Source organism: Phoxinus phoxinus (assembly GCF_949152265.1).
Source record: "Phoxinus phoxinus genome assembly, chromosome: 4".
Lineage (NCBI taxonomy): Eukaryota > Metazoa > Chordata > Actinopteri > Cypriniformes > Leuciscidae > Phoxinus > Phoxinus phoxinus.
Window position 1 is genome coordinate 43,982,801 of NC_136879.1, and position 14,297 is coordinate 43,997,097.

General features: G+C 41.8%; 2 protein-coding genes across 2 annotated transcripts in view; one reads left to right on the top strand and one right to left on the bottom strand.

The window, feature by feature from the left end:
* The window catches only part of LOC306997715 (protein NLRC3-like), a 124,578-nt gene that overhangs the window by 54,571 nt on the left and 55,710 nt on the right, over positions 1-14,297 (bottom strand). The window lies entirely within an intron of this gene.
* Positions 452-10,242, top strand: LOC306997728 (uncharacterized protein). The gene is made up of 6 exons (XM_079611150.1): positions 452-572; positions 1,837-3,461; positions 3,585-3,626; positions 3,716-3,823; positions 5,261-5,374; positions 8,858-10,242. The coding sequence occupies exons 2-6, from the start codon at positions 1,853-1,855 to the stop codon at positions 9,070-9,072; spliced, it is 2,088 nt and encodes a 695-aa protein (XP_079467276.1). The 5' UTR covers positions 452-572; positions 1,837-1,852; the 3' UTR covers positions 9,073-10,242.

Below are 14,297 nucleotides of genomic sequence, written 5' to 3' on the forward strand. Positions count from 1 at the left end.
CAATTAAATAGAGATCACCAACAATCAATCAGTAATCATTTATTAGAGAGCTCAACTCATCTTTTCTGACTGATTGCTGATTTTTAATTGATAGGGAGACAATTGTGAGGTGAGGAAGACACTTCGGAAAATTTACTAATCTCTCCCTCTCTCTTGAGTAGTTCCATGTCTACAGGAATGACACCATATCATTATGATGAATCATTTGCTGTGAAGTCATTCAATTTAACAATCAAATGCATGAAAACTGAAACGTTACTCTTTTTTTAATAATTTTGTCAACGTTTACTCCACCTGAAAGGCAGTTTGGACATGGGCCTCAGCAGGTGGATGGAGGGGTAATATTGGTCAATAATTTTCATAGGTGTCTAGCTCACCTGACAACCTCTGAATGGTCTCCCTATCAATTAAAAATACAGCAAAATATCTCCATGTCTCCCTTTTTGCAGATGGACAGAGTACGAGATTTTACCCACAGTCTCTATGATTCAAGTAGCGACGGCGCAGAGGAGACTCCTTTTTTTAAGCCTGAAAGGGATTCAAAGAAGCTGAGAAGAAGGTCTTGCCGTCCCGTAAGTCTTGGGGGGGGGGGGGGGGGGACAAATGTCTGTTGCTCTTGCTAGTGAGTCTGATGGGGATTCTTCTAATTTGTAAATTTACTTGTACTGAAAATGGTCCATACACATTTTTCTTAATTTAATATCCTGAGCCTGTTCAATCAGTATACTCAGGTTTTTTATATTTAATGTTGCAAAAATAGTTATTAACAGATGTGTGTTTGTTTTTAAAGATTCAGATGAATCTCTTTGAATCGGATGACTCAAACTTAGGTAGCGAAGAGGAGTATATTCCAAATCCCAAGGATGAAAGCACAGAAAGTGATAGCAGTATGGAATTAACCCTGGAAAAGGAAAAAAAGAACAAAGGTGCATCATCCAGTCAGAGCAAGTTTAAGCCCAGAGAGAGAAGAAGTAGATCCTCCCGAGAGAGTGGAAGCGAGTCCTCCAGACAGAGCAAGTCTAAGCCCAGGGAGAGTGGAAGTAGATCCTCCAGAGAGAGTGGAAGCGAGTCCTCCAGTCAGAGCAAGTCTAAGCCCAGGGAGAGTGGAAGTAGATCCTCCCGAGAGAGTGGAAGCGAGTCCTCCAGTCAGAGCAAGTCTAAGCCCAGGGAGAGTGGAAGTAGATCCTCCCGAGAGAGTGGAAGCGAGTCCTCCACACAGAGCAAGTCTAAGCCCAGGGAGAGTGGAAGTAGATCCTCCCGAGAGAGTGGAAGCAAGTCCTCCAGACAGAGCAAGTCTAAGCCCAGGGAAAGTGGAAGTAGATCCTCCCGAGAGAGTGGAAGCGAGTCCTCCAGACAGAGCAAGTCTAAGCCCAGGGAGAGTGGAAGTAGATCCTCCCGAGAGAGTGGAAGCAAGTCCTCCAGACAGAGCAAGTCTAAGCCCAGAGAAAGTGGAAGTAGATCCTCCCGAGAGAGTGGAAGCGAGTCCTCCAGACAGAGCAAGTCTAAGCCCAGGGAGAGTGGAAGTAGATCCTCCCGAGAGAGTGGAAGCAAGTCCTCCAGACAGAGCAAGTCTAAGCCCAGGGAAAGTGGAAGTGAATCCTCTAGTCATAGCCAATTTGACTTTAGCCAGAGAAGACTTTTGGAAAGATGTCATGATCCCACACAAAGATTTCCAAATAGCAGAGTTGATGGGAATGAAAAGGAAATAGCAACATATTCTGAAAACGATGTTTCAGTGCCCCTGGAAGAAGAGCAGTGTATCATTGTCAGTCCAACTTTAAAGAAAGATGATGGATCCAGAAGCTATAACAAGAAACATTTCTGCTTTTATTGCAGGAAGTTTGTCCAGAAAATGTCAAGACACTTGTGGCGTAAACACCAAGATCAATTGGATGTTGCGAAAGCATTCAGTTTTCCAAAAAACTCAAAGGAAAGAAAACTACAATTGGACTACATACGAAATAAGGGAAACTTCGAGCACAACAGTCATGTTTTGGAAACACAAAAAGGAAAACTAATCCCATGTAAACAACCGGGGAAAAAATCAGATGGACATAAATTTGCACATTGCATTCACTGCTATGGGTTGTTCTCAAGAAGAGCGATGTGGCGGCATTTCAAGGTCTGCAGCTTCAAACCCAAAAGTACTAAACCAGGTAAAAATAGAGTTCAGGCATTGTGTGCTTTCGCTGAACCTTCTCCATCGGAATATACAGACGCGTATTGGAAGTTCTTGAGTGTAATGATTCAGGACAAGATTGCAGTTGCAATTAAAGGAGACAACTGCATCCTCAATTATGGGTTCAGGTTGTTCAAAAAGAATGAGAAGATAGTTAGTCAACACCAGTATATACGCCAAAAACTGAGAGAACTTGGCAGGCTTTTATTGGAAGCTAAAAAAATCATGCATGTGAAGACCATTCAAGAACTCATCAAACCTGAACAGTACTCCCAGGTTGTCAGAGCTGCAAAGAACCTATCTGGATTCAGTGAGGAAACTGGCATATACCAATGTCCCTCTCTTGCACGCAAGGTAGGACACAGCCTGCATTCGTTGGCTATGTTTATTAAGTCCGAAGGACTGAAAAAGAAAGATAAAGAAACCATTAAAGATGCTGAGGAGTTCGCACAGTTGTATTTAGAGAGTTGGAGGTTTGATATTGCAGGCCAGGCATTAACCCAGCTTAACCGGGCCAAATGGAATGCACCGCAACTTTTACCTCTTACACAAGATATCCAAAGGCTACATTGCTATCTAGAAGAAAAACAGCAGCAACATCTCAAAGATTTAAAAGAACATCGTTCATCCACAAATTGGAAGGAACTTGCAAAAGTAACGCTGACTCAAGTTATGCTTTTTAATCGGCGGAGAGCAGGTGAAGTGTCCCGAATGCGCCTGTCTGCATACTTATCGAAGGACACATCAGAGGAACAAGGAGATGTAAATTTGGCCCTCACAGCGCTTGAGCAGAAGCTCTGCAGGCATTTTGTGCGAATAGCAATTGTTGGAAAAAGAGGAAGGAAGGTTCCTGTTCTTCTAACCCCATTAATGAGACAATCACTTGATGCTCTTACTGAGAGCAGAGAAGAATGTGGGGTGCTGAAGGACAATGAATATCTGTTTGCATTGCCAAAATCTGCCCATTACCTCAGGGCTTGTGACTGCATGAGGCAATTTGTCAGTGAATGTGCTGACATAAAAAATCCTCAAGCACTAACATCAATTCAACTGAGGAAACATATTGCTACCCTGTCTACTGTATTGAACCTCAAAACCACTGAACTCGACCAGTTGGCAGACTTCCTTGGTCATAATATCGCTGTTCACAGGAAACACTACAGGCTTCCAGAAAGCACCCTCCAATTAGCCAAAGTAAGTAAAGTCCTCCTGGCAATGGAACAAGGACGCCTAGGAGATTACAAAGGAAAGAGCCTCGATGAAATACAAGTCGATGTGAATGGTAATTAACTTTATATTCTTGAAGACACACTCATTTGAGAGATAATACTACTGTTGTATACTCTTGCAGATTGCCCATAGTTTCAGCTTTCCAAACTAAATTTTTTATCAATTATCATTTTAGAGACCATTGACATGGAGGGACCTTTAGCAGAGGACATTGAAGGTATGTGTATACCATGTTCCTAAATTGATTCTAAATGATCCATTTTAGATATTATGTGTATTGTATTCTTAAGTTATTTCCCTCTCCAGATATCAGTATGCTAGGAGATGATGGGACAGACGATGAGGTCAGCATGTCATCCACGGAAGAATGTACCTCCACATCACAAAGTCAAAACCAGGGAGTGTCTGCAACCGGTGAGCTTGAACGCAATTCTTACCTTTCGTGCATTTCACACAGCACGTGGCAAAAATGTTAACATCAACAACTCCACCTCCCTCCTTTGTCCCACCCACCTCTTTCTCCTGCAACTCTGTCAGGAGACCTGTCTGATGCAGAGGCTGCACAATCAGTCAAACACAACCCCAGTTTTAAAACTGAACACTGCGTCAGTACTGCCTGAAATTACAAGTACCATTAACTTTGAGGTTAGCGTGAACCCACCTATTGCTTATAGGTTGCTCTAATCTCTCGGCACAGACTTCATACAGGGATTGCACAGCTACTCCAACACGTCCCTGTCACTACAGAACATCTGGAATGTGCGCGATAAGGTGATGCAGGACAATTCCCTGAGCACATTATCCAAGTCTGCTTCATAGCCGCAAACAGACTCCACGGTTGTCCGCATTGCTGAGCAGTGACCGCACTTGCACTGCAAAGGGTTGCCGACCCTTTCCTCACTGTCATCTCCGTCCGGAGCCGCTGCAGCTCCCTCAACTTCCGCAAAAACGGGCCTCTCAACCCTCCTCCTCATCACTGGCTCAAACGCATATGCCATCGGGTTAGATGACATCAAATAAACTCGTACAGCCTTGTCGTCTTGACATGTTTCCTCCTCGTCTGTGTACTCATACTCAACTCGCTGTAACTGTGTACTCGTCTCGCTGTAACTGTGTACTCGTCTCGCTGTAACGGTGTACTCGTACACAGTTGAAGAGGAAAAATGTTTGAGTAGACGTGCAATCCCTGCGTGAAGTCAACCTATAAACAGTAGGTGAGGGCACACTAACCTAAACGTTAATGCTACTTGTAATGTCAGTAACAACAGTCGCTTTCTGTCTGATGAAATCAGTTCATCTTATATTGTCCAACATACAATCTTTTCGGCACACAGCTACTTCAGCACTAGTGGACTGCGTGGGACGGTCTGTCGTCCGTACACTATATGAGGAAATATACTGCTTGAGTGCCACTATCCTTTAGGTCTTAGATGTTTCCCTGCTGCAACACACCTGATTCATTGTGCAGAGCTTGGCAACAAGCTGTTTGATCTATTTAATTTGAAGCAGGGAAACATCTCAGACCTGCAGAATAGTGGCCCTTGAGGACTGGAGTTGCCCATACCTGGGCTAACATGACAACTAATATTTTCACGTCTCTAGTCACTTGAAAAGAATTTAGGACGATAGGAGACGGGATGAAATAAACTGTGTCTCTCTTTAAGAGACACAGATCCCATATACCGACTTCTTGTTAAGTGCCTTGAGACGACATCTGTTGTGAATCGGCGCTATATAAATAAACTAAATTGAATATACTAAATTATTTTATAAAATAACACAACCACTGTACTGACGGCTATTACATATTTCATGTAGTGTATACTACAATAAAGTAATTTCTTTGTCCAGATGTCAGTATGCCAAGAGAAGAGGGGTCAGAAGATGAGGTCAGCATGTCATCCCTGCAAGAATGTCCCTCCACATCACAAGTCCAAAACCGGAGTGTGTCTGCAAAAAAGAGAGGTAAGCTTTGGGGCTTGCACTCTCTTTTCGGCCAGAGCTGCTCATTTATTTTTAAGGGCTTTTACTTTGCTTCCTTGACTCAACACTTGAAATATGTCTGTCCCTCCTTACTGTCCGGTGCCACAAGCCTGACAGTGGCTTGAAAGAAGCTGTTGCAGGAACAGACCTTGTGAGCCTGCATTGTTGTAGGGTTGGGGAAAGACTGGCATTATCACCTTTATATCAATAAGTTGTATTTAAAAAAAAAATCTTTAACACTTTATGGAGTTACTCAGGAAAAATGCTTGCATTTCCTCCAACAACGGAGGTGTACAGTGACCAGTTGAAAAACTCGAACAACCTATAATCACCTTAAATACCTCCTAACTGCTAGTGTTCCTTCATCCAAGTCTCATTAAGCCTCCACATGCAGCTGACTTTATTAAATGACCTTTTAAAAGTGCCTTGTAAATAGAAAATATTATTATTATTATTGTTTTTATTATTATTATTTTGTGAAATGCAAGAAAGAATAAAATTGCTTTAAGTGAGAGAGAGAGTGTTTATACTCGAGTGTAGGGTAAAAGCATCCTGTTGCAGTTTCTTTTCCAGAATTATAATGTAATGCCGTCAGAAGTACAATGAGCCACTGCAAACCACTCAGTTTAATAAATACAACACACAAAGAAAAAAGAATGCAATCAAAACAGTTAACTATAAATAAAGTTAAAAAGCAAAACTAAACGGAATGCGTCTGAGCAGGCACTCCTCCGTTGCTTTCTGCCTTTCGTTCACCCGTTGCAGCTCTTCCTTCAGCCAGTTGTCGGTCGTTCTCATGGGGGTTTTGGCAAAAGAGGGAGCTCGGGGCTTGGAGAAGCTGGCAGCACAGGGGGGCTGGGGTTTTTCCACCGCTTCATGCTCTCTTTCAGCAACGAGACCCAAACATCCGGAGACTCGTGATCACTCTGGCCAATCACAAGAGAGTACATCCACGTAGGTGCGTTTGCGTAGCTGGGCAGCACGTCAGGTCCGAAGAGGTGCCCATCAAGCTGCATAATTAAGGATTAATGTGCAGTGTTTTTGTTTTTACCAAACCAGTGTATAAAATGAATAATAATCTCAGTCATGTTATTATGAAGAGTTGTTTATTCCAACAAATAAGAACTTTATTTATTTACATTGTTAACAGTGCAATGTCTGCAGTGTTCTCTCACTCTCCACTGAAATCTGTGTGCTCCGTGTGAAGTCCACCTTTACTTATAGTGGTAATCCCAGAAACGGTTCCTGTCCTCTGAAAAACAGAGGCGGACATCACACTTGCTGCATTGGGTATTGGTGTACCCTTTACTGCAATGTCTGCAGTGCCCTCTCTTTGTCTTCAGGGGGAAATCCAGTTTGGTCCATGCGCACATCCATGGGTGGTGGTTTGCGTGACTTTTTAGAAGAGGGAGCCTTTGGACTTCCATCATCCATGTGTGGTCTCTTTCCACTATTCAGAGGGCTCCTGTCTCTGGGCTCTTGTTGATTGAAGATGGCCGTCCTCTCTTTGGTGTTTTCAGTGTTGTGTCCACCAGATTAGAATATAAAGAACAAATGTATCAATTTATGTACATCTCAAATACCAGTCTGATTTATCACAAACAAGGTAAATAGCACAAATAGATCATTACCGTAATGAGAGAGGAAGCCAACTGTGCTTGGAACTTTCTCATGTTCAGTATCTCCTTCTTTGGAATCCTGAGAGCATAGGCTGTGCTGCTTGTAGAGGAGCCAGGCGTTGACCACAGCAAGGGTGATTGTGTGCCAGAAGATGTAAATGTACCACCGCCAGGATTTCAGTGCATACTTGTGTTTTGCTGTAAATGAGTCCAACAAATCCACACCTCCCATGTATTTATTGTAGATGCCCACAATGGAAGGCTTTCTAACGTCAATGTACGTTTTGGCGGCTTTGTCCCAGTGTTGAATCTCCTGAACAGGTTCTGGTCCAGCGAAGGATGACACAAGTGTCACCGCCCTGTTGTCGTACCATTTGACAGCACAGATGTTATTTCCCCTCCACTCTGTGGTCAAAGCCTTCTATGCCCTTCTTCTTGTGCAGTGGTGTGTGGAGGGAGGTGACATCATCTGTGAGAGCTTGACCAGAAAAATCAGTGACGTCTGTCATGTGGCATGATGTATTTCTTTGATTGCCCGGGCTCAATATTCACATTAGCTGGACAATCGGTAGGTTCTTGGTTTTCTTTGACCACAGAGACATCAATATCTGATTCTTCATCACTTGCATCAGTGTCGTCAAAATCTATGTCCACATCACTTTCTCCTTTTTGGATGATGGCAATTACATTGTGCACATTGTACCGAGGATTTCTCCTTGCTGGTGGCATTCTGAAATGAAAAAGATAAAATTGAAACAAATGTACATTGTATATACAAATAGCACACATGCCTCATTATGACGTGTTCACACTTTTGACTGAAGCAGCCTATTCACACATCTCACCGGTCACACTATACCTAATGGCTCACCTATAGTAGACTGTGATTGTAATCCTTACAGGAATGCATTCAGCGTCCAGTTTACAACAAAATCTAACAGTGATGAACATTTACACCTGTGCCAGAACAAAGCACCAGGAGCATCCCGCACAACTTGGAGGATTGGCCAGGTGTCTCTTGCAAAAGAGATCTTGGATCTCAATGGGACAGACCTGGTTAAATAAAGGTTATAGGCCTAATGATAATAAGCACTTTGACTATAAATTGATAAGAACATTTTGTTTATCAGTAGACTAAGAAAGGGAAGATTTGCACAAACAGAATTTCTTTGTTAGTAAGTCCTGCAGAATTTGATAGCAAATTATAATGTTTAGATATGGCAATATATCTTTCAACTTTAGTCTCTAATACAGTATAGAATATGTAATCCGATATAAAGCTAAAGGGTATAATGTTTAAATCATGTATAATTTGTTGTGAACATTTTCATTTAAGTTCCCCTCAATATGTTCCTCTTAAATACAGGGCAATTATGACTGCCACTCTCATCCAACATTGTAATATTGCAACATTTATAAAACAAGCTCTAAACAAAATGTAGGGCATATTTTTAACATTTACTGTATATGTCCTTGTTCTAGACACTGTAAGAAACACAGAAAAACATATTCCAAGCATTTTACTTACTTGAAGATGAATCCAGTCCAGTAAATCAAAGGGATGTTGCTTGATCAGAAAGTTGTAGGATATGTCACTTCTTGACTTAAGGGTGGGCTTTGTATACAAATCCTGGATCCAATTACATGGTTGGAATAAAATGTAAGACCCACAGATCATATTGATGTGGTTGTATAAACAAACAAACAAGAAAAAAAAGACAAAAGGGGTTTTGGGGAATAACCACAATTGTTGTAATTCTGAAACAGTGGGTCTTACAGGGTTAAGTAAGATTAAAATTTCTTTATAAAAGAAAACCTACAATATTTTGTGTTTTTGCCTACATAGGAAAACAAACGGCCGTCAAAAGAAGCTGGACCCCAGACGAGTGTGCTGCAGTGGACACACATTTGAGGAGATTTATTGTAATGAATCAAGTTCCTGGTAAAGAAGAGTGTCAGCGCTGTATTTCTGCAGAACCTCAAGCTCTCAGAAACAGAGACTGGAAAGCAGTTAAATATTATGTTAAAAATCGCATTACAGCCCTGAGAAGAAAAGTCTAGTGTGAAAGCACCTAATGGATCTGAGGTAAAACCAAAACATTAGAGGTAGGATCTTAAAATGTTTTGTCTTTGGTTGTGTTCTGTTGTAACGTTGTTGTTGTAAGGGTTTGCTCAGGTTTTATGGCTGTCCAGTAGCCTACAAATATACACATTTCACAGTACTTATTTAATTTTATTTTTAATTTGATGGATGTAGGATGGATGTTGGATGGATATTGAATAGATGTTTGATCGATGGATGGATGGATGTTGGATGGATGTTCGAGAGATGGATGGATGTTTGATGGATGTAGGGTAGATGTTTGATGGATGAATGTTTGATGGATGTAGGGTAGATGTTGGATGGATGGATGTTGGATGGATGTAGGTTAGATGTTGGATGGATGGATGTTGGATGGATGGATGTTGGATGGATGGATGTTGGATGGATGTAGGGTAGATGTTGGATGGATGGATGGATGTTGGATGGATGGATGTTGGATGGATGTAGGGTAGATGTTGGATGGATGGATGTTGGATGGATGTAGGGTAGATGTTGGATGGATGGATGTTGGATGGATGTAGGGTAGATGTTGGATGGATGGATGTTGGATGGATGGATGTTGGATGGATGGATGTTGGATGGATGTAGGGTAGATGTTGGATGGATGGATGGATGTTGGATGGATGGATGTTGGATGGATGTAGGGTAGATGTTGGATGGATGGATGTTGGATGGATGTAGGGTAGATGTTGGATGGATGGATGTTGGATGGATGTAGGGTAGATGTTGGATGGATGTAGGGTAGATGTTGGATGGATGGATGTAGGGTAGATGTTGGATGGATGGATGTTGGATGGATGGATGTAGGGTAGATGCTGGATGGATGGATGTTGGATGGATGTAGGGTAGATGCTGGATGGATGGATGTTGGATGGATGGATGGATGTAGGGTAGATGCTGGATGGATGGACGTAGGGTAGATGTTGGATGGACGTAGGGTAGATGTTGGATGGATGTAGGGTAGATGCTGGATGGATGGATGTAGGGTAGATGTTGGATGGACATAGGGTAGATGTTGGATGGATGTAGGGTAGATGTTGGATGGATGGATGTAGGGTAGATGCTGGATGGATGGATGGATGTAGGGTAGATGCTGGATGGATGGATGTAGGGTAGATGTTGGATGGACGTAGGGTAGATGCTGGATGGATGGATGTAGGGTAGATGCTGGATGGATGGATGTAGGGTAGATGCTGGATGGATGGATGGATGGATGTAGGGTAGATGCTGGATGGATGGATGTAGGGTAGATGTTGGATGGATGGATGTAGGGTAGATGCTGGATGGATGTAGGGTAGATGCTGGATGGATGGATGTAGGGTAGATGTTGGATGGACGTAGGGTAGATGCTGGATGGATGGATCTAGGGTAGATGCTGGATGGATGGATGTAGGGTAGATGCTGGATGGATGGATGTAGGGTAGATGCTGGATGGATGGATGTAGGGTAGATGCTGGATGGATGGATGTAGGGTAGATGTTGGATGGATGTAGGGTAGATGTTGGATGGATGGATGTAGGGTAGATGCTGGATGGATGTAGGGTAGATGTTGGATGGATGTAGGGTAGATGCTGGATGGATGGATGTAGGGTAGATGCTGGATGGATGGATGTAGGGTAGATGTTGGATGGATGTAGGGTAGATGTTGGATGGATGGATGTAGGGTAGATGCTGGATGGATGTAGGGTAGATGTTGGATGGATGTAGGGTAGATGATGGATGGATGTTGGATGGATGTAGGGTAGATGTTGGATGGATGGATGTTGGATGGATGTAGGGTAGATGTTGGATGGATGGAGGGTAGATGTTGGATGAATGTAGGGTAGATGTTGGATGGATGGAGGGTAGATGATGGATGGATGTTGGATGTGTGGATGTTGATATTCTTATTTATTTTAATTTACCTGAACACTGAAAGTGTGTGGGGCATATGTTAAATATTTTTCATTTCTTTAAATATCTCTGTATCATGATTTCAAAATTTGAGGCTTCACTGGAAAGAACAACTTGTGAACAGAGACATTATGGATGCAGTGCAATGAAACATAATTTCAATGCCTATATAAGAGAAACTGTTGGGTTTACATAAGTTCAGGCTGATGTTGTTAAAACATTGAGTGGATGGATGTAGGGTAGATGTTGGATGGATGGATGTAGGGTAGATGCTGGATGGATGGATGGATGGATGTAGGGTAGATGCTGGATGGATGTAGGGTAGATGTTGGATGGATGGATGTAGGGTAGATGCTGGATGGATGGATGGATGGATGTAGGGTAGATGCTGGATGGACGTAGGGTAGATGCTGGATGGATGGATGTAGGGTAGATGCTGGATGGATGGATGTAGGGTAGATGCTGGATGGATGGATGTAGGGTTGATGCTGGATGGATGGATGTAGGGTAGATGTTGGATGGATGTAGGGTAGATGTTGGATGGATGGATGTAGGGTAGATGCTGGATGGATGGATGTAGGGTAGATGCTGGATGGATGTAGGGTAGATGTTGGATGGATGTAGGGTAGATGTTGGATGGATGTAGGGTAGATGTTGGATGGATGTAGGGTAGATGTTGGATGGATGGATGTTGGATGGATGTAGGGTAGATGTTGGATGGATGGATGTTGGATGGATGTAGGGTAGATGTTGGATGGATGGAGGGTAGATGTTGGATGAATGTAGGGTAGATGTTGGATGGTTGATGCTGGATGGATGGATGTAGGGTAGATGTTGGATGGATGTAGGGTAGATGTTGGATGGATGGATGTAGGGTAGATGCTGGATGGATGGATGTAGGGTAGATGCTGGATGGATGGATGTAGGGTAGATGCTGGATGGATGTAGGGTAGATGTTGGATGGATGTAGGGTAGATGTTGGATGGATGTAGGGTAGATGTTGGATGGATGTAGGGTAGATGTTGGATGGATGTAGGGTAGATGTTGGATGGATGGATGTTGGATGGATGTAGGGTAGATGTTGGATGGATGGAGGGTAGATGTTGGATGAATGTAGGGTAGATGTTGGATGGATGGAGGGTAGATGATGGATGGATGTTGGATGTGTGGATGTTGATATTCTTATTTATTTTAATTTACCTGAACACTGAAAGTGTGTGGGGCATATGTTAAATATTTTTCATTTCTTTAAATATCTCTGTATCATGATTTCAAAATTTGAGGCTTCACTGGAAAGAACAACTTGTGAACAGAGACATTATGGATGCAGTGCAATGAAACATAATTTCAATGCCTATATAAGAGAAACTGTTGGGTTTACATAAGTTCAGGCTGATGTTGTTAAAACATTGAGTGCAGATTGTACAGACCTCTAGACATTACATTAATAATTTGTTTTAATCATTTCATAAAAAGTTTGACTGACAACTGTGTGGCATAAACTGTGTCATTACAATAAAATTGGTAATTACAGTTTTGTCATAAAACTGTCTTTGAAACCGTGTGTCTTGTAATCTGTAAAGGCAGATGGAAAGTTTCACATATATACATAATTACTCATTACAAAAATAACTATTTTAGTCCAAAATATGGAAACTGGGAGTAATAATAAAGGCTGGTGTCAGCAGCTGCAGATAGTGACCTTGGGCCCCATTAACATATAAAAACTTGGTATGTATGTGTGTATGTGGGCGGACCCCACAAGTCGGCAATCCTAGAAACAGTCCCCACAAGGGGCCAAATACCTTTTTTGACAAAACTTTAGAAATTTGTCAAATTGAAGTGATATTAATGATTGAGATTTTTTTTTAGATCTAATGTTGTTTTTTACAGCAGTGTAGGACCACTGGAAAGGGTGGATCCCACAACGCATAAAAAAACTGGTGGGCCCCATGAGAGGGTCTGCGCAAGAATGTGTGTGTGTGTGTGTGTGTGTGTGTGCTTAATGTATTTGTATACATTTTAAGGAACATGTATGTGTATGTTAGGGCTGTGAGAAAATTTTTTATTTACCTATCTATTGCGATTTTTTTGTCTACAATTTTAAAATAGATTTTTTATTCTAGAATCGATATTGATTCAAATTAACCCCATACCAGCTTGCTTTTTTCTAATAAGTGCATTTGATTTGCCCTGTTGATTTTGATCTTTCATAAAAGTGGTGTACATCATTAGATCCTGTTAAGTGTAAAAAAAAATTGTTTATACTCACAATAAAAACAAAGTGTTGCTTTTCGCCAAATAAAGAAAAATAAACATGATGCGAGTTCTGCCTTCCGTCAGTGAAGTCCATTCTGAAACGCGTCTGAAAATTAACTGTAACTCAGCGAATACTTGTCACACAGGAACGAGTGATGTGTCTTAATGAAGCTTGAATTGTCTTCTTTTAAATGAAGTAATTTATATAAAAACATAATATTCTTTATGTAATCCGTTTGAAACCAAGGAGAGGTACAGTTTTTTCGTTCACCCTTCATGAGCAACTGTAGTGGCAAAGCTGGTCCTCCCACTAAGTTTGGTGAATGGGTTTTGTGGTTTAGGTCTTGACGTTACTTTGCTCTCTGTTGAGTTGTGTATGTCACCGAAAATTGGATCAAGCATTGCTCTGGACTGTCTTTCAATAAAGTCTATCAAGTCCTTGAATGTTGCTCTGTGTTTGTTATCTTGCATGCTACACACACTTGCTCGCCATCTATCTCGCAGCCTAAATGGAAGTTTAGACATGATGAGTCTTAAATTGGTGGAACTTTCAAGCTCTTTTAGGCCATCAATGTCTTGCATTGTATTGTAGCAGGTATGCAAAAAGAGAGCATATGATCGCAACCCATTGCCATCCTCTGGCTTGATGGTTGGCCAGTTCAAGGCTTTATTCATGTAAGCAGATGCTATTTTATAGCCGTTTCCAAAATTGTATTCTAGTTGCCTTTTAGCTTCTTTATACGCAGTGGAGGAATCCATATGCATAAAGCTACTGACGAGGTTTCTGGGTTGGTCTCTTGTATACTGTTGTAAGTAGTATAGCCGGTCATCCATATTTGTAGTTTTGTTCTCAATACATTGCTCAAATGCTTTGATGAACGTCCTATATTGAAGAGCATCACCATTAAATATGGGAATTTCTCTTTCCTTTAATGAGCTGAGGCCGCCACGCCCCTCAGCGCTATTCACATGGTAAATAGTTTAGCTGATCTATATGTATCGCGCACGCCCCCAATCAATGCTACAAAAA

Bases quoted from the DNA above. Each gene is read 5' to 3' on its own strand.
- LOC306997728 (XM_079611150.1), top strand. From the start codon at position 1,853: ATGTCAAGACACTTGTGGCGTAAACACCAAGATCAATTGGATGTTGCG. The intron at 3,627-3,715 runs GTATGTGTATAC...TTCCCTCTCCAG, and splicing joins TTTAGCAGAGGACATTGAAG to ATATCAGTATGCTAGGAGAT. The intron at 3,824-5,260 runs GTGAGCTTGAAC...TTCTTTGTCCAG, and splicing joins CCAGGGAGTGTCTGCAACCG to ATGTCAGTATGCCAAGAGAA.